This window comes from Notamacropus eugenii, chromosome 2 (genome assembly GCF_028372415.1).
Source record: "Notamacropus eugenii isolate mMacEug1 chromosome 2, mMacEug1.pri_v2, whole genome shotgun sequence".
Lineage (NCBI taxonomy): Eukaryota > Metazoa > Chordata > Mammalia > Diprotodontia > Macropodidae > Notamacropus > Notamacropus eugenii.
Window position 1 is genome coordinate 343,858,995 of NC_092873.1, and position 27,142 is coordinate 343,886,136.

General features: G+C 39.3%; 2 protein-coding genes across 8 annotated transcripts in view; one reads left to right on the forward strand and one right to left on the reverse strand.

Annotated features, from left to right (window-relative positions):
- The window catches only part of DDX42 (DEAD-box helicase 42), a 43,969-nt gene extending 20,690 nt beyond the window's left edge, over window positions 1–23,279 (reverse strand). Inside the window, exons 1-4 of one of the 3 annotated variants that reach the window (XM_072645832.1) lie at window positions 23,156–23,279; window positions 8,132–8,368; window positions 6,201–6,351; window positions 1,525–1,586 (exon numbers count right to left, since the gene is read on the reverse strand). In XM_072645832.1, coding sequence (XP_072501933.1) covers window positions 1,525–1,586; window positions 6,201–6,351; window positions 8,132–8,352 — 434 coding nt within the window. In that variant the 5' untranslated portion in view covers window positions 8,353–8,368; window positions 23,156–23,279. Of the gene's footprint in view, window positions 1–1,524; window positions 1,587–6,200; window positions 6,352–8,131; window positions 8,369–22,719; window positions 22,859–23,155 lie in introns of those variants that run through there. The other 2 variants (XM_072645833.1, XM_072645834.1) reach the window with 2 other exon arrangements.
- Window positions 23,280–23,864: 585 nt separating this feature from the next.
- The window catches only part of CCDC47 (coiled-coil domain containing 47), a 45,535-nt gene continuing 42,257 nt past the window's right edge, over window positions 23,865–27,142 (forward strand). For 3 of the 5 annotated variants that reach the window (XR_011975108.1, XM_072645837.1, XM_072645836.1), the window contains exons 1-2: window positions 23,901–24,117; window positions 25,228–25,278. Coding sequence is in view for 2 of the 5 variants with exons in the window: in XM_072645837.1 (XP_072501938.1) it covers window positions 25,257–25,278 (22 nt within the window). In the remaining 3 variants the exon portion in view is untranslated. Of the gene's footprint in view, window positions 24,118–25,227; window positions 25,279–27,142 lie in introns of all 5 variants that reach the window. The other 2 variants (XM_072645839.1, XM_072645838.1) reach the window with 2 other exon arrangements.

The following is a 27,142-nucleotide window of genomic DNA, read 5'->3' on the forward strand; positions in this document are numbered from 1 at the left end:
AACTTTCTTAATACCCCAGATTTCTGGCTCTTAAAATGAAAGAACCTGGTAAAGCTAAATAGCCACTAGGGTCAAGCTGAGAAAAGGCCTTCAGTCAAAACCAGTCACTGCAGGGAACAGAGAAGTTTATAACTATTAATTCCCTTATTATTTAAGTGCTTGACACCACTAAGAATTCATTCATATTATGCTAAGGAGGATTCTAGTCTGGTGATAAGTATTAATGCTCTCAGTCCAACACTCAGGAATTACAACAGTATGACTACTCAGCACCCCACCTTACTCTCTAGGCAGACTTCCTGCCTTCCTTTATCATTGGCAAATTCCTATATTAACAAGGAGCAACATCAAACAGCATAGAGCAGCCAGGTGAAGGCTAAACCTCCATATGGCTTTGATGAAGGCTTAGTGCACTTAGAACTACACTAGGAAAAAGATGAAATACTTCAAGTGGAAATTAGTTGTGCCCAAAACCCAAAATCTTTGCAAGACTGTGTATGTGTGGGGCTTTCCCTCCCCTCTGCCCTCAACTTTTGGAGGTAGAAGTACAAAATGAAATTTGGGAAGTATTTCCTTTCCCAGAAAAGAAAACATTTAAAGTTCTAAAACTGCTAAGACATATCACTGCCAAAATAAAATTGCCTGTTGTTCTAAGGAATATACAGCATTTTGTGAATATAATCATTCACCAGTTACTCTGCAAATAATGGTGAGCGCTAACCTCAATTTACTAACATGGTATTGACGTACAGGAATGGTTTGGTTTTTGGTTTTTTTTTAAAGAATCTGGACTGAAATAAAAACACTGATTCCAAATCTGGGTCATGACTTTTTTCTACCATTTTGTTGTTGCTTAGTCATTTCAGTCATGTTTGACTGTCCATGACCCCACTCCTTTAGGGTTTTATTGGCAAAGATACTATAGTGGTTTGCCATTCCCTTCTTCAGCTCATTTTACAGATGAAAAACCTGAGGGAAACAGGATTAAGTGACTTGCCCAGGGTCACACAGCTAGTAAGTGCCTGAGGCTGGATTTGAACTCAGGTCCTCCTGACTCCTGGGCCAGTGATCTATCCACTAAGCCATCTAGTTGCCCCCTTCAAGCATCAATTGTGGAAAGACCACTGTTTCTTACCTGATGTTTCTATTTTGCCCCTGAAATATTTTTAGCCCCTGAAAGTTAAACACTCTGCAGATGCCCAAACTCTGGACACAGGCTCACAGATTTAAAGCAAGAAAAGATGTTAGAGATCAGTTAGTCCAATCCTCTCATTTTACAGATGAGGAAACTAAGATTGTGACAGAGGCAGGGTTTGAAGCTGGGTCCTCTGACTCCAAAGCTAATGTTCTTTCCACTCTACCACGATAGCTCTCCTTTACTGCATAAAGATAGACTCTTTAGGATGTTAAGGACAAGTCAAAATGTTTTTGTTGATGTTATTAATTCTATGAGCTTGGAAAATAATTTTGCAATATTGCAGTATTTATTCCATGTAACTTTGTGAAATGAGGAAAGCAACTTACTTCACATTTTTTCTTTCCTTATCTTTTTCTTCAAGTCTCTTCATGTCTCGAGCTGCTTGATCCTAATGGAACAACAACAAAAACTACAGCATATAAAACACGGCAACAAGGGACCTTACAAGCAAAGAATGTAAGCGTTGGAGTTGGAAGCCCATCTAATTCAATCATTTCATTTCACAGAGTACCAAAACATACCCAGAACATAGATTTAACCAAAACAAGAACAAAAAGAAATAGCTACTGAAACACTGATTCAAAAAGCTATTCAAGTTTTTAAGAACCTATAATCCCCAACTTAAAGAACACCTGGTTTACATGCAGCTCTTATACATGAAAGAGTGTAGTACTTCTTGACAGGGCAACTGCACTTCCCCTTCCCCTGTGGAGGTGTGGGACAGGGCCTGTGAAGTGAAAGAAAACTGGTCTCTAGTTGGCTTTTCCAACAAGAGACAGAGACAGACAGACAGACTTTCTCTCTCTCTCATTTTAGCTTTTTCTCCACCATCACTTCCAATCCCTGAGAGGAAAGGAAAATATCATCCCATCTGCTGCAAAAACCCTGATGCCAACCTTCTTCCTCTGTACCAGGTTCTATCCTGTCTTGTTCAGCAACGGATAGTAGTGATGATAATTTTGCACAACACATACTAACCTGTTTACTGCTTTTCTTTTTTAGTCTAACAGTGAAACTAAAAAAATTTTTTATGAGGAATGTTTGTCTTTAAATCACTGAACCTCCAATTATCTAAAAGATGAATTATAAAATAAGTACAATGAGGTCAGTTTTCTCAAATTTATACTGGCTTCTTCAGTTTGGCTTCAAAAAGCCACTGCCAAAAGCCCACCACACCCCAAACCAAGCCCCTTCAAGCTGAAAAGGTAAATAGGTAAATAGTGGAGATCCAATTTACCCTAAGTGCTTTCACTTTTACCTAAGGGATATGCCATAGCAACTGTTCAGATACATCAACCACAACATTTTTTTTTCCTTTTGGGAAGTAACAGAGTAGAACCATGATAAAAGACTTATTTATAAAAAGAGACAATCCAAATAGAAAGGTAATGCTTAATAAATGTTCACTGATGAATTTACTTTCTCCTTCTCCTTGTTCAGCAACTGTCAGAGACAAAAGAAATGAACAAAGTAGGAGATGGAAAGAGTAGAGCAGGATATATAGCAAGCTCAAACATACATCCTGCCCTATCTTCCTACAGCAGAAACAAACTCATTAATGATGGATGGAAGGAGCTTGGGAGGTGTGTCTGACACAGCCACTTTCTTACTTAAAATACCTAGAAATCAATTTACCAAAGCAAACTCAAACATTATATTAGCACAATTACAAAATACTCTTTAAAGAAATTATCTAAATATCTGCAGAGATAATCAATGCTTATTACTGGATCACGCTAAAATAATGAAAGGATGACACTACTTGAAATAAATTAGAGATTCAGTGCTACACTAATTAATAGTCAGACAAAATCATAACAAAATTCATTTGGAGGAGAACAAATCTAGCATTTCAATGGAAAAATGAAAGGGATGATCAGGTACTAGCACTGTTAGATCTCAAATTGTATTACAAAGCAACAATCATTAAAACTATTTGCTACTTGTTAAAAAATAGAAAAACATCAGTGGAAGACACTGGCTAATAAGAATAAAAAACAACTGAACAGTCTATCAACAAGCAAATATTAAAAACTTACTAGGTGTCAGGCACTGTGCTAAGAGCTAGAATCAGAAGCCAAAAACATGGTCTCTGCTCTCAAGAAGCTCACATTCTAATGGAGGAGACAACAACATACAAACAACTATATAAAAATGAGATATATGCAGAATAGATGGAAGGTAGTCTCAGAGAAAAGATACAAGCAGCTGAGTGTAGAGGAAAAGAAGAGCCTGAAAACACCAAAGTGAGATCAGAGTTGAGTCTTGAAGGAAACTAAGGAAGCCAGGTGAAGGTCGGGAGGGAGAGCATTCCAGGTATGGGGGCTATCCAATGAAAAGGCATGGAGTCAGGAGATAAAGTGTAAAGTGTCATGTGAGAAGAACAGTAAGGTCAGTTGAAAGACCATAAAGTAAAGTAAAAAATAAAGTACAAGACTGAAAAGTTAGGAAGAAACAAGGATATCTAATAAATCAGGTTACATATATACTACTTGGGGAAAAATTCCCTATGTGTGATAAGAAATGATTAAAAATTTGGAAATGTTTGACAAAACAAACAAACAAAAATATTTCAACCAGCCTAGTAGACCATTCATCATAATTAATTCCAAACAAACATTCAATTTAAATATAAAAGGTCACTCCCCTTAAGAAAGTGAAGGAAAATAGATGGAGGCATCTTTCACAACTATGCCTAGTGGGAAAATTCTTGAACAAAAAAGGTATTTTTTATAAAAGATAAAACAATTTTGATTATATTGACTGAAAAATTAATGCAAGTAGGATAAGGGACAGCACCCTTGGAAAAATCAAAATATTTATATCTATAACCTCTAATAAGGTTCTGAAATCGTTCTATTGGAAAACAACACAAATATATGACTAAGAGCCATTCCTTAATGAATAAGGAGTTAAAGGATAGGAATACAGTTCTCACAAGAATTGAAAACTATAAATATGCTCCATATAAGTAATGCTCCAACTCACTGACGTGGAAAAAAATGCAAAGCAAAATGAATTTCTCTTACATTCCAAAACCTGTTACATATGACAAAAGATGTAAATGGTCAATTGGTTTAACTGTGGTTTAACCATGAATTAGTCTAGCCATTTTGCAATTATGCTAAAAAGTTCATCCCTTTTAACCTAACCCAAGTATGTCTGAGCCAGAAAGAAAAGCTCCATACAAACAAAAATATTCATAGCAGCACTTTTTTATGGTAGAAAAGAAGTTAAAACAAAGTAGATACCCATCCACAGGGGAATGGCTAAATGTTTTGTGTTAGTCCTTCATTCTCAAAGAGGACCAGAGCATCAAGATGATGACAAGACTTGCAGTTGGCTTTGATTTGAGTGAGGGAGGGCTGCGCAAGGTCACCAACCTCACTCTCTTCTCCTGAGCCATCTGGACTGAATGGCATGAAACTGGAAATGGCCCAGGAGGCAATGAGACCCTGGCCCTTTGAGGTTTAGGTCTCATCACAATCTTACTTTGAGTAAGACACACCCATTCAATGAACAGGCTTCTTTAAATTACTCAAAGGATGGACCCTTTAATCAAAAAACAAAAAAACTAGGAGGAGAAGACCCTCAGGGTTCCTGGATAAAAGAGAATAATGAATTTGAAGAACTTAGAGAAATATGGGAAGATTTATGTAAACTGATACAGATAAGAAAGAAGAACTAAGAGACCAATAAGCAACAATAACAATGTAAATGGAAAGAATAAAGTGAATCGAATGTTGAGTAATTATGATGACCAAGCTCTGACCTGGAGATAAATTACAAAAATGTACCTCCTTCACTTAATTGTGGAGGTGAGGGATTAGAGATGTGTAACACTACATTTACTTTGAGATGCAGTGAATAGGCTGGGTTGGTTTTGCTGACATGCTTTTTTCTTTTCTTTTTTATCTGTTACAAGATAGGACTTACTGGATACAGGGGAGGAAGAAATCTGACATTCAGAAATAAATGTCAAATAGAAAAAATAAAGTATCAGCAAACTAAAAATTATTTTTAAAGAAATAATGTGGGTCTCAACTTGGGTAACAAGCAATGGGATAGAAAAAGAAGAAATGGGTGGGAAAGATATTGACGAAGAATTAACAGGAAATGGTGACTGATGGAAGAAGGAAAGAAAAGGGAAAAATAAAAAATGACTCCAAGTCTAGATGACATGAAGAATGTACCATTATTAAAAATGAGCAAGTGAAAAGAAACTGGTTTGGTATGGTGGGGGGGTGATGTAAGGGACAATATGAAAAGTTTAGTTTTAGATATGCTAGGTTTGAGCTAGCATTCAAATGCGAACATATAATGAGTAGTGAGAAATTTTGCATGCAGTGCAAGAACAAAGTAAAAGCTTAGAAGAACACATTTATATTATCTTCTTAAATTTGGGTAGTGCCTTAGAAGTCATCTAGTTAAACTATAAATTTATAAGATGAAGACATCAAAGCTGAAGAAAGATTAAGTGATTGATGAAAGGCCACATATCTTGTTAGCTGCAAATAAACAAACAGAATTTAAGTATATCAACTGCTACTCTTCAGTTTTTTCAACTACACAAGACAGGAAGCACTAAGAAGTGACAGCTGAAGCTATTTTAAGTGGGCACGATCACCATGGGAAAAAATATAAAGATATCACAGTCAAAGGTACAACCTTAAGGATTATCCACACTTAAAAGAGAACAGAATAAGAAACCAGTGAAGACGGAAAAGAGTGACGAGAGTTAAGAAATACTTCTAAAAACTTGTGTATTTTCCCTAAGGGTTTTTTGGTTGAGATGAAATTTATTTCTATTTGATAGTTAACTATTAAAGTTACTTTGAAGAGGTTCCAATGCCCTTGTCATACATCAGCCCTAAAAAAAAATATACCCAAGAATCTATAATTTCTTCGAGCAAGATGCTCCTATTAAGTGGCCAGTAAACACAATAACTGTTTTGTTTCCAATAGCAGCATATTCTAATGACAGATATGTAAAGAGCCTTGCCTCTACTTCAGCCATGAATGCTTCCAGGGGATCATCATCACTGTCAGAGTCTGCTGACTTGGAATGGAATTGCTGGCGGGTAGGTGAATTTTCAGCAGGAATGTAAGGCAAATCGACATTGCTAGAGTCTTCTTCCTCATCTTCAAAATAACTTAAAATTAAAAGCAATTGGTAAAACAACAATAGGCAGATAACTATTTTTAAAACTTCTTTACTTATCCCCCACCCCAGCTACTCAGATACCATTACAGTAATCTCCAAAGGAATGTCCACATATTCTTTTACAGTGGAATTTTGTTTTACTGAATATTTAAAACAAGTGTTTCATCCCATTAGGTTTAGACATGTATAATTCAGAAATTTTCATTGTAATATTCCCTAACAAGCATTTCCAAGGCCACCTGAAGATCTAGATATTTAAAGCAATATTCAAAATGCAAAATTCCTGTACTTAAAAGAATTCAGTCATTCTCTTCTGAGTTCATTGCAACCAGCTTTACTTACAAATGTATACCTGAGTAAACAGCTGACTGATTTCCACATCTGAACCTATCTGCTCAAATCCTGTGTTTTAAAATTAAATAAAAATTGCTAATATTTACACAGTGCTTTACAATTTTCAAACCACTTTGGAATGAGTTTGCCAACTGCAAAAGTAATGCTCAGAACTGCTAAAGCTATAGGTACCAATCTTGAGCCTTGTACATATAGCACTCCATTCTTATACAGAAACCAAATATTAACCAAAAAGCAAGATGAACAAAAGACAGAACTTTTGGGAAAACTTTAAAAACCCAGTCAAATTTTTTGTAAACATTAACAGATTCAGGGGGGTAATTTTTAAAAGACAGAAGATTTACCCGCATCCATAGAGAAAACCTGCTGAAAATTACAATAACAGAAAGTCCAATCCATCATCACTCATCACACTATAAATATGCTTTAGGGATAAGAATATTTTCTCCCCAACAAATATTTCCCTCAAAAGATTTTTATAAACCTTTTACAACATTGTTTTACAACTTGAAAACTGAATTTAAGTGTCTTCAGAGTATATATATCTTTTTTAAAATAAGCATTCTGTAACAAAAATAGTCATATAACTTTATGATGTTATCAGGTTAGTATTGGCAGCAGAATTCACTTTTCTCAACATTCTTAATCATTATTTCCTGTCTATATGGTGCAATATGTTATAATGCAGAAAACAACTGTAAAAGATGATTGCCAGTCTTTTTGGAGTCACAACAACCTATCATTAATTTTTGTAATAGACATTACCTCTCTAATAATGTTAAAGTACATTTTTTAAAATTGAAGTGAATTAAAATATATTTTGACAGAGAATTTTTTTGAGAACAATACCTTTTAATACAACTGGTATTAGAATACCAAAATTGGGAATCACTGAGACATGAGAGTGCTTCATATCTCTAGCATAAAATAATATAGGTTATGATCTATGGAAAATAGAATTCTAGGCACAGCAAAAATCATTAGTCATATACATTGCTGGACACTGAAGGGCAAGGATTTTCTCTCCATTCAAATTATGAGTTTGGTTTCTAAAAACCGGATGAGGTAGGTAGGAGATAAATTATATTAGTTTGTATCAGTAATGGCAATGGTTTGTGTTTGCAATATAATTTATATGCTATTAATATATGTCATGCTAGTAAAGAATGGAAAACAACTAATAATAAATGATCAGCTCTTATAGTTCTCAGAATTTATAATCCCCTATAAAAGAGGAAGAAAAAGGCCTAAAATTTATTTTTCCAACAAGGCAACCTAAATTTTTAAAAGGACAAAATTTCCCTTGGTAAACAAAAAGTTTCTCTGCTTCTATTTCTACTGATAAAGTTAAGAAAAAAGATGCAAGAGCACACACAACTTAGGCAAGATTACTTACTACCAGGCAAGAAACTTACGCATTTTCTTCATCAAAATTTGCTCTCTTAGATCCAATCTTATAGAAAGAAGGGAGTTGTGGTGGAGCTGACTTCCCAAACCCTGCTGAAGAGCTGGTTGCCCCAAAGGCACTATGGGACTGTTGTGGGAGCTTCGGTTCTTCCTTTTTTCCAGCAGCAATGGCAAATCCACCAAACCCAAATCCCCTCTTGGTGCCAGGACCACCTTTGTTCCAATTCATGGTGGAGATGATTTACCTGTCAGGATCATGACATACTAAGTTACTTTTAGAGACTTCTAAATTCACAATAAGTATCTCTACCTTTATCCACCTTTACCTAGGTAATGCCCCCTTATCAATTTTTGAAACTGTCACATCTGTCAACAACTAAAAGCTCCTTCAGATTTATGCCAGCCTCAACCATATCATTTTCCCAAAAATAAAGCAGGACTCTCATATATTTCAATGGAATTTGAATCTTGAGCAATTTGTATAGCTTGTTAGATCATCCCAAACAGGGAGAGAAGGTGCAAAGTGTTGCTTATAGTTTACTTTACAACCTTCAAATGGAACAAGTATTTTGGTTGACCTTTATTTAGGAATTTGTGTGCATAGTTTTTCTCCATTTGCCTTTAAAAAAAGCTATCCTTATAAAACAGGGGCTGAAAAGCATAATTTTAAAAATGCAATTATTAAACTGAATGCAAGTTACATGTTCTTATTTTATTGGTTTAAGTAAACTGTTTCTTTTGTTTCCTGCCTTTTGTGAATAGTAACTCTAATCTGAAACTCTTTTTTTATCTGGGAAACTGAAATTGCTTGTAGACAAGGTTCAGGTAGTAAGCTATATGGCTCTTTCCTTCAATTCAAATGCCTCTCTATTCCACTGTAGTATTTCCTATCACTCTTCTAGGTAACTTCTTAAGGAGAGGTTATCTGTCCTTCCTAACTTCTCCACTTTTACAATGATATTACACGTAATTTAATTTACATACATTAACGGCATAGCACAAAAGCTGAACACTTATATAATATTCCTTTAAAGTAGGTCAAAACTACACCTGAGTCTACTTCAAGTGAAATCATTCACAATGAGAATGACTTCTAACAATCCAAATCATTTTATTTCATTTTTGCTTTTTTCACTTAATACTTTATTTTTCCAATTACATCTACAGATAGTTTTTCAACATTCACTTTTATAAGATTTTGAGTTCCAAATTTTTTTCTTCCTCCCTCCCTTTCCTCCCCCCTCCCAAAAGCAAGCAATCTGATATACGCTATACATGCACAATCATACTAAACATATTTCCACATGAGTCATGTTGTGAAAGAATCAGAACAAAAGGGAAAAACCACAAGAAAAAAACAAAAAAAAAATAGTATGCTTTGATCTTCATTCAGACTCCATAGTTCTTTCTCTGGATATAAATAGCATTTTCCATCATGAACTGCTTGGATCATCGTATTGCTGAGAAAAGCTAAGTCTATCAAAGTTGGTCATCACATAACATGAGAAACAATATTTGCTACAAACTTCACAAACTACTTACTACACTACCACAAATATAAAGTTAATGGTGAGCAATCTATCACCTCCAAATCTGCTAACTCTCAAATATGGCACTTAAAATTCCGATTTAAAAAATTTATTTTACCCACTACATTAGCCAGTCTTGGATCTGGTTACGCTTCATATATCACATCCTGCTGACCATTAAAGGCATTCATGCATTATCTGCCCCTCCCTTTCCCACCTCTTTCTCTAGAAAAAGTAATCAAATTAGTACAAATATTAACTGCTTTGCGGTTCTACTCACCATTCCCAAGACTTCTAAAACTAAAATATCCTTCCACAGCCACCACTCCCCTCCATGTACAGTCTCTTCCTATTGGAATATAAGATCCTTGAGAGCAACTTTTATATCTTCAGCCCTTAGTGCCTGGCACACGGCAAAGGACTTACAAAGCACTTTTCGGTCATACTTTCAACTAAAGGAAGATATCAGTCAACAAATATTTGAACAGCTACTATGGGCTACACATTAAACTAGGTGCTGTGGATAATAGTTTCCAAACTTTCTGGACTACACAACTTTTATCAGTCAAAAATTTGGGACCATGTATCAGACATATTATGCACATTATAAAAAGGGGCAGCTAGGTGGCACAATGGATACAGCACCTGCCTTGGAATCAGAAGGACCTGATTTCAAATCCTGTCTCAACGTCTCAAATATTTGACACTTACTAGCTATGTGACCCAGGGCAAATCACTTAACCCCAATTGCTTCAAATAAATAAAATACTTACAAAAATAAATGAGATAAAAATGAAATAAATGTTTAAATACTTTATTTATGAAGCTCCCCCACCAAAATTGTACTATTTTAAATAAGACCAACGTAATTTCATGCTTTACTATTTTAGACAATCTGAGTTTAATTCATTGATAGTGATTTGAAGACCAGGTTCTTAAGCTCCATTTATTCTGATATTTTGCTTCAATGGCTGTCAGAGCTGAAAAAGATACTTCATAAACATATATAGATTGAAATAGAAGTTTGCAACTTGATACTCATTTTTTTTTCAATCTCATCCATCAGTTATGCAAAGATTTTTGTTGAAATTCTGATACTAAGTTTCCACATCCTCTGAGGTCAATCAATTGCTCTTCCAAGTAGGTGGCAGGGTGGATAAGAACCCTGACTCGCCCTCAGGCACTTAGTAGCTATTAACCTCTAAATGTCTCAGTTTCCTTAAAATGGAGAGAAAAATAACACCTCTTAGGGTTGTGAGGAAATGAGATATTCGTAAAGCTTTGTAAATCTTAAACACTTATTAATGCAAGTATTATCATTACTGCAAACCAATAAGAAAGTGTTTCGTTTTTAACATATGCATTCAAACCTAACTGAAGCTAAATGTTCTGAGGTTGTATTTGTGTAGTCCCTGTGTCCCTCTTGCTAGACAGGCTCCCAAGTATTTAATATACCATATTTTAATTTTAAACAGAATTTCTCTCTCTCTTCCTTTTGGATTTTGTTGGTAAAAATGGAGAAATGCTGATGATTTATTCAGTCTATTTTACTTAATAACCTGCAACTTTACTGGTTATTGTTTGTATTAATTTTTAGTTAACTCTCTTGGATTCTGGATTGTTTAAATAAACCATCCTATCATCTGCAAAAAGCGATAATTTTGTTTCTTCTTTTCCTATGTCTTCTCCCTCAATTTCTTTTCCTTGTCTTACTGCTATAGCTAGCATTTTTAGCACTAAATCAAGTAGTAGAGGAGACAGCAAACATTCTTGTTTTACCCAGATAATTATTATTAGAAAGGCTACTACTTAATTGTCAATTACATATAAAGCCATCTCTTGGTTTTAGATAGATGCTTACTTATATTAAAAGGAAAGGTATATTTATTTCCATATTTTCTAACAAAAAAAAAAAAAATCATTGGTTTTGTTTGTTTTTGCCTGGAGTCTCACAGCTAGTAAGTATTTAAACCTTAATTGAAACAAATTGTTCTCATCCACTCATTCCACCAGAAGAAGTCTTCACATGTTTGGGGTAGACACCCCCCCAATTCACCAATGGGTTTGAGACCCCTTGGTTACCCTCAATCTAGTTTGGCCCGTCTGTTGAAACAGTTTACCATGTTGTGGCAGCTGTGCATGCTGCAGCATCTCGAAGCCACAGGTGAGAGTTGGGTGGTACAGGTGAACATCAAAGGAGGAAAGAACCCCAAAAAGGGCTCAGCAGCCATCAACCAAAGGCACTGGTCTCCCTGAACACACCCTATACCCAGGCATGAAGGCAGCTGAAGTAAGCGATGTGGAGCACTTAAGAGGTTGGTTAGACACCAGGCACACCAGGATCACCCACTGCATCCTGAGCCATCGTCAGTTATCTTGACTCTGTGCTGCCACTGGACTATGATGACTCTGGAGGAAAGAGTGAGGCTGATGACTTCAAGCAACTCTGCCTCGCTTAAATCCAATTTACAAAGGAATCAAAAGACATCCCCCATACCATTTTACTATTATGCCTCAAAGTCCTGTGGCAACAGGTAAGTGAGGAAGCAGCAGGTGTAGATACACTGGGAGCTGTAGTCACAACCCTGCCCACAGGCGGCCCAGGCCATAGGGTCGTTTCTTACTAGCAACAGCAGTGGGACTCGGCAGCCCCCTGGGTGTCTGAGCAGCTTTTTAAGGATAGCACTGCACCTCCTGGTGTGAGGAAGGGGTGAGAAAAGGTGCCCTAAAAATTGCCTGCTTACCTAACCCCAGCCTGATTACCGCAGCAGGCAGGGAGTTCCACTCTGGTGGAAACACAAAAAAATGTACAAAATATACAAAAATATCTGCAAAGACGATTCCACTCACCATCAACACATGGAACATGCACACACTTATGGACAACACAAAATCCAGTAGACCTGACAGATGAACTGCTCTTGTTGCAAACAGGTATCGCATCCAATAGCAGCCCTGAGTGAAATAAGGTTGGCAAATGAAGGCCAACTTACTGAAGTTGGAGCTGGATGCACATTTTTCTGGAGTGGCTGCAGTGAAGGGAAGTGCCATGAAGCTGGCGTGGGTTTTGCAATCAAAACTAATCTAGTCAGCAAGCTGGTATGCCTGCCAAAAGGAGTGAATGACAGGCTCATGACAATGAGATTGTCACTCACAGGAAAACACCATGCCACCATCATCAGTGCCTATGCTCCCACCATGCAAACCCTGATGAGGTGAAAGAAAAATTTTATGAAGACCTAGAGACCCTTATCATCAATGTGCTAAAAGAGGACAAGCTTATCCATCCTGGGTGACTTTAATGCTAGAATAAGCTCAGACTACCAGACTTGGCAGGGAGTCCTAGAGAGAATGAAGTTGAAAACAGCAACAGCAATGGTCACTTACTGCTGAAGACTTGTGTATCACATGACCTCATCACCAACACTGTTTTCCATTTACCTAAACACAATGAAATTTCATGGATGCACCCTTGAAGCAAACACTGGCGTCTAACAGACTATGTGATTTTAAGAAGAGACAGACGATGTGAGAGTGACAAAGGCAATGTGTGGTGCAGAGTGCTGGACTGATCATAGACTTATCCTTTCCAAGCTAAATATTCACATTCATCAAAAGCGCTGCCCCCAAGGCAAAATGACTACCAGAAGAATTAATGTCAACAAATTAGAGCTCTACTCTGAGCATGAACAGTTTGTTGCTAACTTGGAGGGAAAGTTGAGTCAACACATAGTTAGCAACAGTCGAGCAGAAAAGGAGTGGGCAGCTTTCAGAGACTTGGTGTACAGCACTGCATTTGATCATCTGGGTCAGAACACTCACAAATACCAAGACTGGTTTGATGAAAATGATGGGGAAATTCAAAAATGAAAAATGAAAAATGAGAACTCTACAGGATACACCAGCAGGACAGTTCACCCACCTCTAAGAAGGCAGCATTTAATTCCATCAAAAGCACAGTAGAAGAAAAGCTTAAAGAGATGCAGGATTCCTGGCTCAGTAAGAAGGCAGATGAAATTCAGTTTTATGCTGATAGTAACAATCCAAAGTGCTTTTACGTTTCCCTAAAAGATATTTATGGACCAATAACTACTCAGTGCTGATGGAGCCACATCGATTAGTGATAAAAACATGATCCTAGAGAGATGGACTGAACACTTCCACAGTGTTCTCAACAGACCATCATCAATGCTGAGGCCATTGACCGTTTACTTCAGGTTGAAGTCAATCCCTCACTAACTGAACTTCCAAATGAAGAAGAGGTTTTGATGGCCATAAGGCTCCTTTCATGTAGCAAAGCACCAGGAGCTGATTCTATTCCAGCTGAGATTTACAAGGTAGGGGGACCATTGTTCGTACAAAAGGTGACTGAAATTTTCCAGGTTATATGGCAAGAGGAGGTTATCCCCCAGGAGTTCAAGGATGCCTCCATTGTCCATCTCTATAAAGTGAATACGGAGTTCTCTCTTAGTCATTGCTGGCAACATTCTTGCTAAAATTCTCCTTAATAGGCTAATCCTTCACCTGGAAGATGGGCATATACCTGAGAGCCAGTGTGGCTTCAGAAAGGGCCAAGGAACAAGTCCATATGGTGTTTGCTGCCTGACAACTCCAGGAGAAATGCCTGGAGCAGAACAGAGGTCTGTACACAACATTTATAGATCTGACCAAGGCTTTTGATACTGTTAGTTGTGAGGGCTTATGGAAAATCATGTCAAAATTTGGTTGCCCAGAGAAGTTCATCAGTATTGTACATCAATTTCATGATAGCATGTTTGCCTGGTTTCTGGATAGTGGACAATGCTCTTATGCCTTCCCAGTCACCAATGGAGTGAAACAGGGCCGTGTGCTTGCTCCCATGCTTTTTTCAGCATGATGTTTTCAGCCAGGTTGTCAAATGCTTTCAATAAGGATGAACACAGCATCAAGGTCAACTACTGTACTGATGGTAAGTTCTTCAATTTGAAAAGGCTACAAGCCAATACTAAAGTGGAGGGAGTGTTGGTGCATGATTTTCTGTTCACAGATGATAGTGCACTTAATGCAGCCTCTGAAGCCAAGATGCAACAAAGTATGGATCAATTCTCTGCTGCCTGTGCTAATTTTGGCCTAATCATTAACATCAAGAAAACACAGGTGCTTCATCAGTCACCACCACACCATTCATATGTGGAACTATTGGTTACAACAAATGGAGAAGTTCTGAACACTGTAGATAAGTTCATTTACCTTGGTAGTGTACTTTCCAGGGATGTACACATTGACAATGAGGGCACGTACTGCCAGAGCTAGCTCAGTGTTTGGGAGGCTCCAAAGAAAAGTTTGGGAGAGAAGAGGTATTAGACTGACTGCCAAACTGAAGGTCTATAGAGCCATTGTGCTGATCTCGTTGTATGCCTGTGAAACATGGACAGTCTATCAGTGCCATGCCAGGAAACTGAATCACTTCCATTTGAAATATCTTAGGAAGATTCTGAGGATCACCTGGCAGGATAAGGTATCAGGCACTGAAGTTGTTGCTCAAGCTGAACTGCCAAGCATTCAAACTATGCTTCAGAGAGAGCATTCAAATTATGCTTCAGAGAGCGCAACTCCGATGGGCTGGTCATGTTGTTCGAATGCAAAATGTACGCTTGCCGAAAAGACTATTTTATGGAGAACTCACAAGGGGCAGGCAATCACATGGTGGTCAGAAGAAGTGATACAAGGACACTCTCAAGAACTTTGGATTGGACTGTGCAACATGGGAGACACTGGCACAGGACTGCTCAGCATACCGTGTCCACATCAGAAAGAGTACTGTGCTCTATGAGCAAAGCAGAATTGAGACAGCACAAAGTAAACGTAGGATGCACAAATTTGGAGTATCCACACCAAATATTCACACGGACTATCTGTGTCCAATCTGTGGTAGAGCACTGAGCTTGTATTGGTCTGACCAATCACAGTCCGACATACTGAAACTTCCCTTTATCATGGTGATACATAAATATATAGAGATATAAAATATAAATTTTAGTCACCTATGGACTGTTTTGGTTGCAGGCCCCAAAATTTGGTATGTTGTCTCACTGTCGTCTCAGTGAATTTTTCTTAAATGAAATTATCTCTATTTTCTTTTTTGCTGTTGTTTTTGGAAAAAGGCAGGCAAGGCAATTGGGGTTAAGTAATTTGCCCCAGGTCACACAGCTACTAAGTGTGTCAAGTGTCTGCAGCTGGATTTGAACTCAGGTCCTCCTAACTCCAGGGCTGGTACTCTACTCACTACACCACCGAGCTATCCCTTATCTCTATTTTTTTAAGCATAGAGACGTTTTAATTCTTTTTTTCCAGTTCCAAGTTCTCTCCCTCTTTTTCTACTTCTCCCCTACTTGATGAAAATTCAAAAAAAACCTACTACAAATATATAGTCATGCAAAACAAATTTCTACAATAGATATGATTTCCACTCCCATTCCCCCATCCCCCACACACACACAGAGGCAAGAAAAAGAAAAAATTGCTTCAACCTCCACTTTCCACACATCATTTCTCTATCTGGATGAGGATAGCATGTTTCATCATGAGTACTTTGGAACTGCAGGGGGTCAATATGTTAATCAGAGTTACTAAATCTTGCAAATTTGCTTATTTTTACAACATTACTGTTACTGTACAGATGGTCTCCTGGTTCTGCTCACTCTACGTTGCATCAGTTCATAAAAGTCTTCCCAGGTTTTTCTGAAATCAAACACTTTATCTTTTCTTACAGTACAGTAGTATTCCATTACAACCATATACAACTTGTTCTGCTGTTCCCCAATTGATAGGCATCCCCTCAGCTTCCAATTCTTTGTCACCACAAAAAGAGCCACTACAAATATTTTTGTACGTTATGGATCCTTTTCCTCTTTCTTTGATCTTCTTGGAGTATAGCCCCTAGTAACAACATTGCTGGTTCAAAGGGTATCAACACTTTAATGGCCTTTTGGAGATAGTTCCAAATTGCTTTCCAGAATGGCTGGACTTTCCACCAACAGTAAAGACTGGAATTAGTATCCCTGTTTTCCCACATCCCCTCCAGCATTTGTCATTTTCCTTGACCATTTATTTCCATGGTTTGATCTTTGACTCATCAATCCTTTCAGACTAAATTAGTCTCCAATTAATTTTAATCTTTTCTTGAGTAGTCATTTATTGAACATAATTTTTGTTACATTGTGCATCTAGCTTTATACCTATCATCCTGGCTAAATTTAATAAGAATCTGCCCTCATTTTCACTGAGCACATATAACTAGCAATACTCTGTGACACACTGAGAGTGAAGGAATGAGTAAGGTTGCCACTCTCAACGACTTTCATTTTGTGAACTCCAACCCTTCTCTCAACATGCTTCATGTGTAATCCATGATGTGATTATATTCACATAGGGACTGAGTGGCACCAGTGACAATCCATATATTAAATGAGTAAAGTTTAATTTCTTTTTGTTTTATATAAAGAATATAAACAGAAGTTCTAACATTTATTTTCAGCACTCTAATGGATAGTTTTTTACATGTACCACTTTGGAGACTACTGCTGTAGGGTACAGAGAGGTGAAAAAGACTGTCCCTGAACATACTTCCATTCTAGCAGGGTAGGAATATGCAAATAAGTGTAAGTCAAATTTATGGTAAAAAAAGAGAGACACAAACAAATGCTAAAGCCTTAACATTGCATTTAAGATAGACCTTTAAAGGATCGAGAAGATTTTTATCCAATTCATGCAAACTCTGCACTCATATGAAATATAGCAATCACCTCCAACTAAAATTTAGTTCTGAATTCACTGTATATGTATTGATTTTCTTGGACTGCGAAAAGACTGGTTAAAAAACTTTTAACAAATGCTGACACTCAGAAGAATTCACACTAGTCTATAACAAACCCTTAAATGTCATGAAAATGCCTATGATATTACAAAAAACATAAAGATAGGGCATTATCAGATAGAGACAAAGGGAGAAATTTTAATCATGATCACTAATTTAATCAAATAGTACTTATTTGTTCTCAATGAAGTTTTTATTTATGGCATGGAAGTGATACTTCCTAGGGTAGGAGAACAAAAGTTCTTGCAGGGTTTATCAAAATGAAAAGGATTAAAGGAAACCCACTGACAGGGCTCATCACATCAGTAACAATCACCCAGACCAGGTGGCCTAGTGGAAAAAACACTGGATCTGGAATCTGTTGTACCTTAGTTCAAATCCATACTAAGTTATCTACTAGCTATATGAAAGTTAAGACACATGGGACAGTCACTTAATGTGTCTTTCTCCATTTCCTCATCTACAAAATGGGAAAAATAATAGCACCTGCCTCCCAGGGTTGTTATAAGGATCAATTAATATCACATTTGTTAAAAGGCTTTGTGAACCTTAAAATGCTAGATTGCTATCATCATCATCATCAAATTATAGAGGCTTCTGTCAGTGAACTGAGTACCAATGACAAAATCATACATCTGAAATATTGAAATAATATTTTATCCAAGTACATATAAAACATCTCTACCCTCCCTTCCACCAACTGTAACCACTTTCACTAAAGGAGGCGAAAATGGCCAGCTGTTCACCTCTAAATTGGACAGTAAAAACATCCAGTAGGTGCGCCTCGAGGTGGAAAGCATTAGTATTACTATCTCATTCTTTTTGTCTAAATTCACTTCAACTACCACCCCTACTTTATCTTCCTATTTATGTCTATCACATTTTTGAAGACGTCAGACCTCAGCTCCTCAAGTAAGCCTCCTTTTACTTATCCTAAATAAATACTTACTCCTATTACTTATCCTAAATGTACATTTATATACACATAAAGCACTTACTGACTACCTTCTAGATAAGAAAGCAACATAAAAGGAAATGGTATTTTTCAAGACTTGGTAAATGTCCTCATTTGCTTCACACATTTGATAGGATTTGCCTGGGAAGCTAGTTCACCAGCTGCACAAAAAAAAAACCACCAGTCATTAATTCAATCAAGCTCTGTTTCTTGTATTGTTCTTGCCAAATAAAAGTATTTACCCAGGGAGATCACCAAGACCTGTATGCTTTAAAACATCTCAGAAACTTTTGCAATCAATCACAAACCAAACAAGGACTGAAATGAAAACAACTCAGAATTACAGAATTCTGGAGCTAGAGAGGTCTTTTACAATCTTCCCTTCCAGCCCCTTCATACAAAAGATAAGACAATTGACACCAAAAGTGAATGTTATACAGAGTTGGTGGCAAAGCCAGGAAAAGACTTCCGGAAGTCAACAGATGGCAGTCAGGAGAACGCAAAGCTCCCAGAGGGCAGGGACTAAATTTTTTTATATCTGTATCCCCAGTATCTAACACAGTGCCTAGTATACAGTAAGCACTTAATAAATGCTTGTTGAATTACAGACAAATGCAAAAAAAATATTTACTTTGGGCTCATTTTCTGCTTGCTTTAGGAATCCCAAAAAGCACAGCACTGTTTCATTTATCAGTGTTATAATAAGCATTAATGAAAAATTTCAGGCTATATATCGGATTGTGTGCTGTCTTGGGGAGGCAAGAGAGGGATAAAAAAAATTTGGAACTCAAAATCTTGTAAAAGTGAATGTTGGAAACTATCTTTATTGGGAAAATATTATTAAATGGAAAAAAAGAAAAACTGCAGATTAAAGAAAAATTAGTGTGATGGATTTTTAAAAAAATAACCTGTAAAGTTGCTATTTAAAAGAACTGGTGACAGGCAGGAAAAATAGCTAGCCTATTGTTTAACCCGACATCTTTTTCCTCTATATGGCTCAATAGGAGCAGCTGAAGAGCCAAGAAAGTCAGCAGGTATTCAAAGAAGGGGTGAGGCACATATAATTGCTAAAATGAATAAAATGTAGTATCAAGGCCAAGAAAATATAGTGCAATACAAATATTGCCATTCACTTTGAAATTTCTAGACAAGACCAGTAGGAAGTTATGAGTGGGTTGAACAGCACAGCCCTCCCAGAGACCTAAACACAGCAGCAGTTTAGAATAGTCTTTTTGTTTTCAAATTTTAATTCTGATGCTGGCTGTCAATGTGGCACTGAACAAGTAACTGCTGCTTCATATCTCTTTAATCTACAAAAGGAGAATCTCCTTCACCCCATCCTCCTTGCCCCCAAAAGCTAAAGACAAAAAGTAGTTTAAAGCTAATAAGCCTTTTACAATCTGGTTTATTTAATAGCATTCATTAATTAATACTCCCTCGTAGGCTATTGACAAGTTAATCAAATTATTACTCTGCTTATTCATTTCCTGCTTCCAGATTTGAAGGTCATCCCCATATCCATGAAACCTATCATACTATTCTTCAAAATCTCATGAAAATTTACTAGAAACTTGCCTGGATAAAACTAAGCTTAATTCAAAATGTATCCATAATCCTTTTCCCTTATACTATGATTTACCTCACTATGTTTTAAAATTTGTTTTTATTCTGAATTTAATGAATACTCAATAAAACGGGCACTTCTATTTATGAGAACAGAAAAAAGTGAACTGTACGTGAAGTCGTGGATGTTGTGTATAACTTACTGTTTTAAAACACACACATATGTAAAATAAATTCAACATGTAACTTTCAAAATCGTCCTGCTTGTCTCTACTATCAGGACATAATTATATATCTTTTTGTATTTTTAGCCAACTCTCAAGCATTCATGCTAATAGAAATATATTTAATACAGATAATAAACAATAGATAATCTAAAAATAATTGCTAACTCTGAAAAGAGTTATTGGTTTAAAAAACTAGGTTTAACTTCTTAAGAATGCTTAGTTTACACTTACATTAAAATTAATTTGCCTTCTCTAAGCCCCATTGGTTGGCTAGTGAGGGAAAACCAAATGGAAGGAAAACTATTGGGCAGCTGTCCTGGATAATCCAAACTTTTGTACTATTTATAGAATTGCTCAAAGTTCCTTCCTACTGGTCAGCCTTCTCTTACATTCTCCTACATCTAAGTCTTTGTCCAGGTTGTACCAAATGCCAGCAACATTCTCCTTATCCGGCTGGTCATCTAACATCAAATGGGTCTAGAAATCTTACTTCCTCCTCCTGAAAGCCTTCCCAGACAGACGAGAGAAGAGAGGTAAAAATAACCCCTTAGCTTCATGATAAGCGTGGAACTCAAATGGCTTCCTATACCACCAAAATATACCTACCTACCACAGAGCATAATCAGAAACACAGAATCAAGATTCTGTTTGCACTTCCATCGGGGAAGGTATTGTTAGTTCAAGAAAAATATCTTAATGTCGCTTCTAGGTGTATATCATGAAAATGACGACGGAGTCTGAATCCCTGTTACAAAACTGAAAATGTATTTTGAACACACTTGTAGGAAATTTAATGACTAATCAAAGAAGAATATATCTTACTTTAAAAAAAATTAGCTCTGACAAAAACAAGTATAAATAAGATTCTGAAAGTTCCCTGTAAAGAGCAGGCTAGTTTGAGTTTGAGCACATTACCTTTCAATCAACAAATATCCTCTTCTTTGTACCCAGTTCTGTGGAAGACTAAGGTAAACTAGGAGAGCTAGAAGAGTGTAGTTGCAGAGACCAGAGTTAAACATAAGAAACAACCAAAGGACAAAACAAGAAAAACAATACAAGGAACAATTAGAAATCTGAGTGGTACTAAACTCCACAGAAATAAAAAGGGATTGATTAGTTTGCACTGAGGTAATCAGAGAAGACCTCAAATGGGCAGGGAAAAGGTCTGAAAGGCAGACGGTATGAAGTATGGAGAGGACTCCAAGCAGGAGACTATAACAGTGCAAAGGAGGGCAGGCAAACCTAGGTAGGTGTAAAGAGAGAGAGGGAGAGAAAGGGTGGGAGGCAGGGAGAGAGAGGGAGAAAGAAAGAGAGGAAAGAAAATAACGGGGAGATTAGATTAACCAAAGTTTATACTGGAATACACGGGACAAATAGAGTACAGAGTGAAAACTGCTCTCATTTATCTTTGCATCTCCTTTCTGATACCAATGTTTTGTATACAGCAAGCACTTAAATATATTTAGTGAATCTTTTTTTATATAAGTGTTTCAACTATTGTCTCAAGTTAACCAATTATGAATAATGTTTTAAGTCCGACAATACTCTTTAACTTGCTAAATTATATCACCTAAAAACATCATAAACATCTTGCACTCTTTTCTTTAGTTCTTAGCAAAGAAATCACTCTGGAATCAAAACATTTCTATGAAATAAAAAGTTGGCGTTGATACAGTGCTTTAAGGTTTCAAAACAGTTTGCAAAATTACCACAATGTTATCTTCACAATAACCTTGAGAAACAGATACTAGGCAGAGGAGAAAACTGAGGCAGACTGAAGTTGAGTAACTTTCCCAGGGTCACACAGCAAGTAGATGACTGAGGTTAGATTTGAAGTTAAGGCTAACTGATTCCAGGTGCAGTACTCTACCCACGGCTCTACCTAGGTGCCACGAGATGACTAGTCAACAGTAACTTCAATACCGTTCAAAATTGCTTTTAGCACACACCTATTCCTTTTTCCTCTCTATTACTATCGAAACTCACCTAGAAAGAAAAGTCACTAACCTTTACAAAAGGCTCCCTGTGGGGAGTATATTTAACTCAGCAAGTCACATGTTCACACTGAGTATGTTTCACTGTATTTTTATAGAGTTCATTAAATATTTCTCAACTTTAATCGGGTTTGGGCCGAGTTAGTGTTTGTGTTTAGCACCTCTGGTGTGGGCTAGAAAGACTTGCCTACACGAATGAATACATTCAGCGTGCATCAAAATTCAGTTACAAAGAGGTTTACTGCTCCCACAATTCGCACTATACGCAGGGTCAAACGGAGATGCTGTGCTGAATACCAGTAAAGTACGGGTCGTCAATCCTCTCTCCAAACTGAATATAACTCAGTGGTGTTACAACTCAGCAGGAATTTTTTCGGTTGTTTTTTTTTAAATGGGGATGAAAACACTCGGTCACAAACGCCACCAACAGCGGCAGCGAAGTGTCCGGGCTCCGTCGAACCCGGATCTCTCACCTGAGGCTCGGGGGCGGACAGCTTCCCGACCCACCGCAGGACCCGGCGGGCCCCCGGCGCCCACCCCGCTCCCCGGGCCTACGGCGCGGCTCCATTAAATAGTCAGTCGTCCCACCTCCCAAGAGCCGCCAACCGGGACAACGCAGAAGCCGCGATCGCGGGGCGAGCGCCAGGGGCGGGACCCTTGCTCGGCCCGCCCCCTCCCCCCACGCCCCGGCTCCCGGGCTCGGCCCGCGCCCTCGGGCCACCCCGCCAACGGGGCCCTCAGGGTTCTCTCAGCCTTCGCCTCGGTCGAGATGGCTTGGCCCGACTCTTTGTTACGGCAGGCCGAGGTCCTTAGGCCTACAGTAGGCCACACGGCAGTCTCCCGGTGCCCTAGGAGTTGCCGGCCCAGCACCCTGGACCCCTCCCGCCCCGCCAGCCCGAAGTGGCCTACCGAGCCACCGCAGCCACTGACGAGTCCCGCAGCTCCGGATTACGTGTGCTCGGTCTCCGTTCCCCAGCCCCGGTGGGTGCTAGCCGTTCTCCGCCTTCAGTCACAGCAGCCGCTTAGCCGGTTGCTGGGAGGGGGAGGGGTAGGGCAGTACGTAATGTGACATGCGCAATGAAGAGGACGCCGGGAGAGGGGCGGAGCCTAAGGCCCCACTTGCCCTGCGGAGGAGAGAAGAAAAGCAGAAGAGGTGGTGCGTGCTCCCTTTTCTAGTTCGCTGCTCGTTGCCCGGGTGAGGGCCGGAGCTGTTCGAATGTGCCTCTGGCCATTATTTTACCCGTCTGCACACGTGGGGGAGGATGGGGATCTGGGAGGAATGAGGGGCAATCTTAGTCAAGGAATTTCGTAGTGTGCCCTAAAAGGAGTAGGTCGATCCGGGTCCGGAGAAAGAGCCAGGTGATTCCTAGTCCAGTCAAAAGATAAAAAGACAAACTTCCACCCCGTGTTAATACGTAGGCACGTGGTGGTCGAATTTCCCTTTCCCAGCCCGCTCGTGCGTGCGCACGGCCACGTGGTCCCATTAAGCGTGGAGTAGGTGCTTCTGTACTTCTCGAGCAGTGAGCGGAAGAACATGTTTAACCTTCGCCCCCACCTCTCGGACCCCGGGGCGAGGGCCGTAACCCCACAACCTCACGCAACAAGCGCGCAGGCGCACAATTATGCAACGTACGCAAAAGGAGAGCGCCGCAGCGACTGCGTGCGTGCGTGCGTGCATGACTGTGTGCGAGACCCGGCCGGCAGGCAGTGACGGAGTGCCGGGCCCTGCCTCCGCGCATTACCTCTTGAGGGGCTCCGGCCGAAACCGTGCGTGTTCCCTTGTGTGGGGAGGAGACGACGGGAGAGGCCACCGGGACGAGGTCGTAGCGACGGCGACGGCCGCACCTGCCCTTCTTTAGCTTTCGGTGCAGGTAGGGAAGGGAGGGAGCAGGCAGCGCCTGACGGTTGGGCGCATGGACCCGGCGGAGGGACGGGAGTGGGAAGCCTCGGGGCCTAGGCTGGTGGTCTGGGCTTCCCCCTCCCCTTTCCTGCACCTCCTTTTTCTCCTCTCCATCTTCCGTTGGTAGCCCCTGATCTCCTACAGGCATCCCCTCCCGCCCCCGTCTCCTTCCCCCATTTCCACGGTCTTGGGCCCCCCTTCTCTGTAAAGGGGTACTGAGCCAATACCCTCCTAAGTCCCGGGAGGACAGAGTGAGACAAAGTGCGCTGAAGTCTCCCGGGTGGATCGCAGGAGGTTGGGAAAGCACGTACCACAGGTCATAGCTTTAGCACTGGAAGCAACCCGGGGAGAGGCGGCGAGGCACGGCCGGAAAGGGCCCTGGCTCTGGTGCTAGCGCACACCTGGGTTCAAATCCCATGTTTTGACATTGCCCCTGTGTGACCTTGGACTGGTTTCTTCCTTCACTTATCTGGCCTCCGGTTTCCTCATCTGTAAAAAGAGGATGTTAGACTGGATGACTTCAGAGATACCTTCCAGCCCTAGACTTATGGTCCTATGAGCAAGACCAGTGCCGCTGTTGGACGTACGGGGAAACTGAGGCCCGCTGAGGTTAAAGGAGCAACAGATCTTACCTAGCAGGGATAATTTAGCTTCGGTAGGACTTGGAGGAATGTCCTAGAAAGTCTCCCAAGGTCACGTTGAGCCTGAGGTTTCTGAGTCGGGGCACGGGAATGAAAAGCTCATGCCGCTTTCTTCCTCTGCTCATGGCTTCTAAGTACTGACTAATACCCTGGAGAAGAGGCTGTGTGAGCTTAGCGAGATAATCCAAACTTGTTGATGCACTTGACCTACTTCTTTCCCTGTCTTTTACCCTTTTTTTCCTCCCCTGATGACAGTCTCTCTTGTGTGTCTTGCTTGTCGGGGATGTAGTGGTTATTGCTTGAGAGCTGAGGTGACAGGTGCTGCTAAGATGTTGTGTGGGAACTAAATACCCAAATGTCATGGCTAATTTTAACCCAAAGAATTTTGAGAGAATTTTGCTGACATCCTGTGTCTTATATTCTTTTTTTTTCTTTAATAGACAGTACTAGAGAAAACGTTCAACAAGAAATGTTCAAAGCCAGTTCCCAGGGTATGTGATAGCAGTGACTTCAAAGTGTTTCTTTTGAGGACATGCTTAAAAAAGATTGATCTCTGTCTAGGATGATAAAGGCTAGGTCTGACTGAGCTGTTATGAGTAGAATGAATGCAAACATGCAACAAATCACAGAATATGAGAACTAAGCAAATACTTCTTCAAGTTTAAAGGGAGTTTTGGAACAAATAAAGAGAAGCTTTTAAAAAACTAATAGCCTAAAATATAAAGAATTAGATAAATATATGTACCCACGCTGGTACACTATCTTGGTAACAGGTTCATGTCAAATATAGTTACACTTACCAATAAAATATTCCTTGGTTTCATTGTAAGAAATCATTTATGTTCATGTGTATCTTTTTTCTGAATCTGAGTTTGGTTTGGTTAAGTTCAAAGAAAGTGATACTATTCACCCATGGGAATATATGTCACTGGACTCTGGAGGAAGGCAGTGTAACCTCATTGAGCCTCAGTTTATTCATCTGTAAAGAAGGTATAAGGAGAGGAATCCTTGGAAGTTGGCAGCCACAAGTTTCCTCCGGGCAGCTCTCCCCTTACCATGCCAAACAATATAAATAAGAAGCTGCATAATGTGGAAAACTCAATAATGACAAGAAAATAGATTAAAGTCTCCACCATAATAAGTTCTCAAAAAAAAAAATACAAAACACAATTGAAGACCAGTTTACCACCTCATCAGTCCAAGTGCCCTTACAGCTCATGTCAGGCAGTCAACAAGCATTTGTTAAATACTGGGGATGAAAAACAGAGGCAAAAACCAGCCCCTGCTGTCAAACAGTCTAATGGGGTAGATATTGTAGGGAATGAGAGGGTTGTACAAACAAGGTATGGAAATTATAAATTGTAGATAATCAACAGAGTGAAAACATTAAATGGAGAATTAGGAACGACAACTTATAGAAGCTGGGATTCTAATTGAGATTTGCTCAACAGTGAAAGCATTAAATGGGGAATTGGAAGAGACTTCTTCTAGAAGCTGGGATTTTAATTGAGACTTGAAGGAAACTAGGGAGGTTAGGGAACAGAGATGAGGCAGGAGATCAGTCCAGGCATGAGCGGACAGCCAGTGAAAATACCTGGATTCTGAAGATGGAATGTCTTCTGTGAGGAATAATAAAAAGGCCAGTGTCACTGGATCACAGAGTCTGTGGAGAGGGAGTAAAGTATAGTAAGACTAGACTAGAAAAATATGAAGACTGAGTGCCAAGCAGGGTTTTTTATATTTGGTATTAGAGGTGACAGGGAACCACTTGAGTTGGGTGGGGGCAGCAGTTGGAGGGGAAGGTTGGCAGGTTGGGTGACACAGCCAGATATTTTATTTGGCAAGATTTTTATTTAGGAAGAATTTGACAGCTGAGTGTAGGATGGACCGTGATGAGGAAAGATTTCAGGCAGGGAAACCAGTCAGCCTGCTATTGCAGTAATGGAGAGGTGAGGTGATAAGACCCTAAACCGGGGTGGTGACTGTCAGGAGAGAAAGAGGCATGTAGATATTTCAGAGGTAGAATTAATAGGATTTTGCAACTGATTAGATGGGGAAAGTGGAGGACAGTGAATGAAAGTAAGGAGTCCAGGATGACACTGAGGTTGTGAACCTGAAGATGATGGGAGGATTGACTAATAGGAAAATTAGAAACGGGGAAGGCCTTGGAGAAAGATAATGAATTCCATTTTGGACATGTGTTAAAGATGTCTGTGGGACATCCAGTTCAAAATGTCAGGCAGTTGGAGATAGGAGATTGGACGTCATGTGCCCTCCTTGGCTACAGTCTTCATTTCTGCTGTATCTTTAGACACCTGGCCATTGGGGTGTCTAGTTGCCTAGAGGTATTCCTGC